Source organism: Poromitra crassiceps (genome assembly GCF_964638095.1).
Source record: "Poromitra crassiceps genome assembly, contig: HAP1_SCAFFOLD_247, whole genome shotgun sequence".
Taxonomy (NCBI): Eukaryota; Metazoa; Chordata; class Actinopteri; order Beryciformes; family Melamphaidae; genus Poromitra; species Poromitra crassiceps.
This window is the reverse complement of record NW_028152149.1, coordinates 280,001-281,958: the sequence shown is the minus strand read 5'-3', so window position 1 is coordinate 281,958 and position 1,958 is coordinate 280,001. Positions and strand designations below refer to the sequence as shown.

The following is a 1,958-nucleotide window of genomic DNA, read 5'->3' as shown; positions in this document are numbered from 1 at the left end:
GACGCATCTCCTCCTCCAATCCGGCGCAGGGCCACGTGCGGAGGGGGGCCAGTAGCAGGCCGGGGCGGGCCGAGCAGCTCCAGGCGGAGATGCTGCATTTGGAGCTGATCGACGGCGCTGACGGTTACCGCGGCGACACGGAATCGTCCAAGGCGTCGGCCGTGGTCGCCCCGTCGCCCGTCACCAAGGAGCCCGACGCACCTGTTACCATGGATACCTACCGGCCCAAGAGACCCACGACCCTTAACCTCTTCCCCATGGTGCCGCGCACTCAGGTGAGCCCCCTGATTAACCTCTTCCTCTCTGGCCTCCTCTTATCGCTCTCCTGTAAACACGCACACATGCACACACACACTGACTCAGTGATTAGCACTGTCACCTCACAGCAAGAAGGTCGTGGGTTCGAATCCCCCCCCCCCGCCCCCGGTCCTTTCCGTGTGGAGTTTGCATGTTCTCGTCGTGACTCGTGTTTACGTGGGTCTCCTCCGGGTGCTCCGGTTCCTCCCACAGTCTAAAGATATGCTGTGGCTGTGTGCTGTGGTATTGTAATGTAAATCTAGTCAAATATGATCCAGTAAAATGTGTAGTATATAGATGTACAGTATGTAAGCTATGCTGTGTGTATATATATCATATATATGATATATGAAGTATATGACTAAAGCCTTTTGAGACATGGTAGGGTTGTTATCCAAAGTGCGTGACAGCTGAGCGAGTGTTGATGAAGCAGCAGACAGAGAGGAGGAGCGGTCGCCTCAACAGAGACCAAGCAGGAGGCTCCATGCTTAATTAGCCGATTTCACTTCCCACCCAAATCACCCATTTTGTGTCTAGAAGGTAGGAAGTAACACAGGTGCAAGCGAGACATTAATTAGGGCCCCGGGCACTGGAACACCTAAATGGATTGGAAGTTGGAAACCCTCATTAGTGTTCTGCTTGTATACCTGTATTACTTCCTGCCTTTTAGACACAAAATGGGTGAATTGGGTGGGAAGTGAAATAGGTGAATCCCATGCCAACACTTCCGATTTTCATCGTCATCCCTATTTTTAACCCTTTCTCCCGCTGTGCTCCCAAATGGTAATTTCTCCCGTTAATCTCCCGATTTCATAATTATACGAATCAAAATCATTTAGCCAAAACCCAGAAAATGTCCCTTTTTTTGGTGCAGTATGGTGCTTAGTCTCAAAGTCCACTGACACCTCTCTGTATATCGACCCTACTTTTCCATCCATGTAGCGATCGATCGCACACAAAAAACAGAGTTTGTCTTAAAGCCACGGTTGTCGTCCGTCACGGCAGGCTGTATGTGTTCTTTAATATTGCGTAGTTTTCAATATCGATGTTTTTTTTTGTCCTGTCAGAGCATGTCTTTTCTGTTCTTCGGCTGTGTAATTCCGGGTGTCCACCAATAGCCACAGCAGAGAGGGCGCTGTTTCCCCACTGTGAAGCCGGAGCCATGCGTCTGCTGCGCCGTGTCTGCCTGTCTCCGGTTCCCCTCACTCACACACGACATGAGACAAAAACGACAACGAACACCTGTCTGACTCTGCACGAACATGTGAAAGTGTGAAAATGTGCACGGTGATATCACCTCTGGATTCACTCCAGCTGTTTCTCTCGCTGGGTGTGTTCGTGAGACAGAACAATGGCTGGGATTGTACAATGTTTCTCCTCTTGGTGCCCATCTCCGTTTGTGTTTGACTGCCGCCAGAGCTTGTGACTGTGTGTGTGAGTGTGTGTGTGTGTGTGTGTGTGTGTGTGTGTGTGTGTGTGCGCGTGTGTGTGCGGTGTGCACGCAGGTGCATGTGTGTGTGTCTGTTATTATGTGTGTCTGTTCGTTCACCTCTGCTCCCTGTTCGTAATCCTATTCAAGGTGTCCTTCATTGATAGGTGTGTCTGTGCCTCTAATGTATCGCTTTGTGTGTGTGTGTGTGTGTGTGTGTGTGTGTGTGTGT

General features: G+C 50.3%; 1 protein-coding gene across 1 annotated transcript in view; it reads left to right on the top strand.

The window, feature by feature from the left end:
* Positions 1-209: 209 nt before the first annotated feature.
* Positions 210-1,958, top strand: part of LOC310770840 (C-Jun-amino-terminal kinase-interacting protein 1-like) — a gene marked incomplete at both ends in the record, with an annotated part of 24,905 nt that continues 23,156 nt past the window's right edge. Inside the window, 1 exon segment of the mRNA XM_083663548.1 lies at positions 210-275. Coding sequence (XP_083519674.1) covers positions 210-275 — 66 coding nt within the window.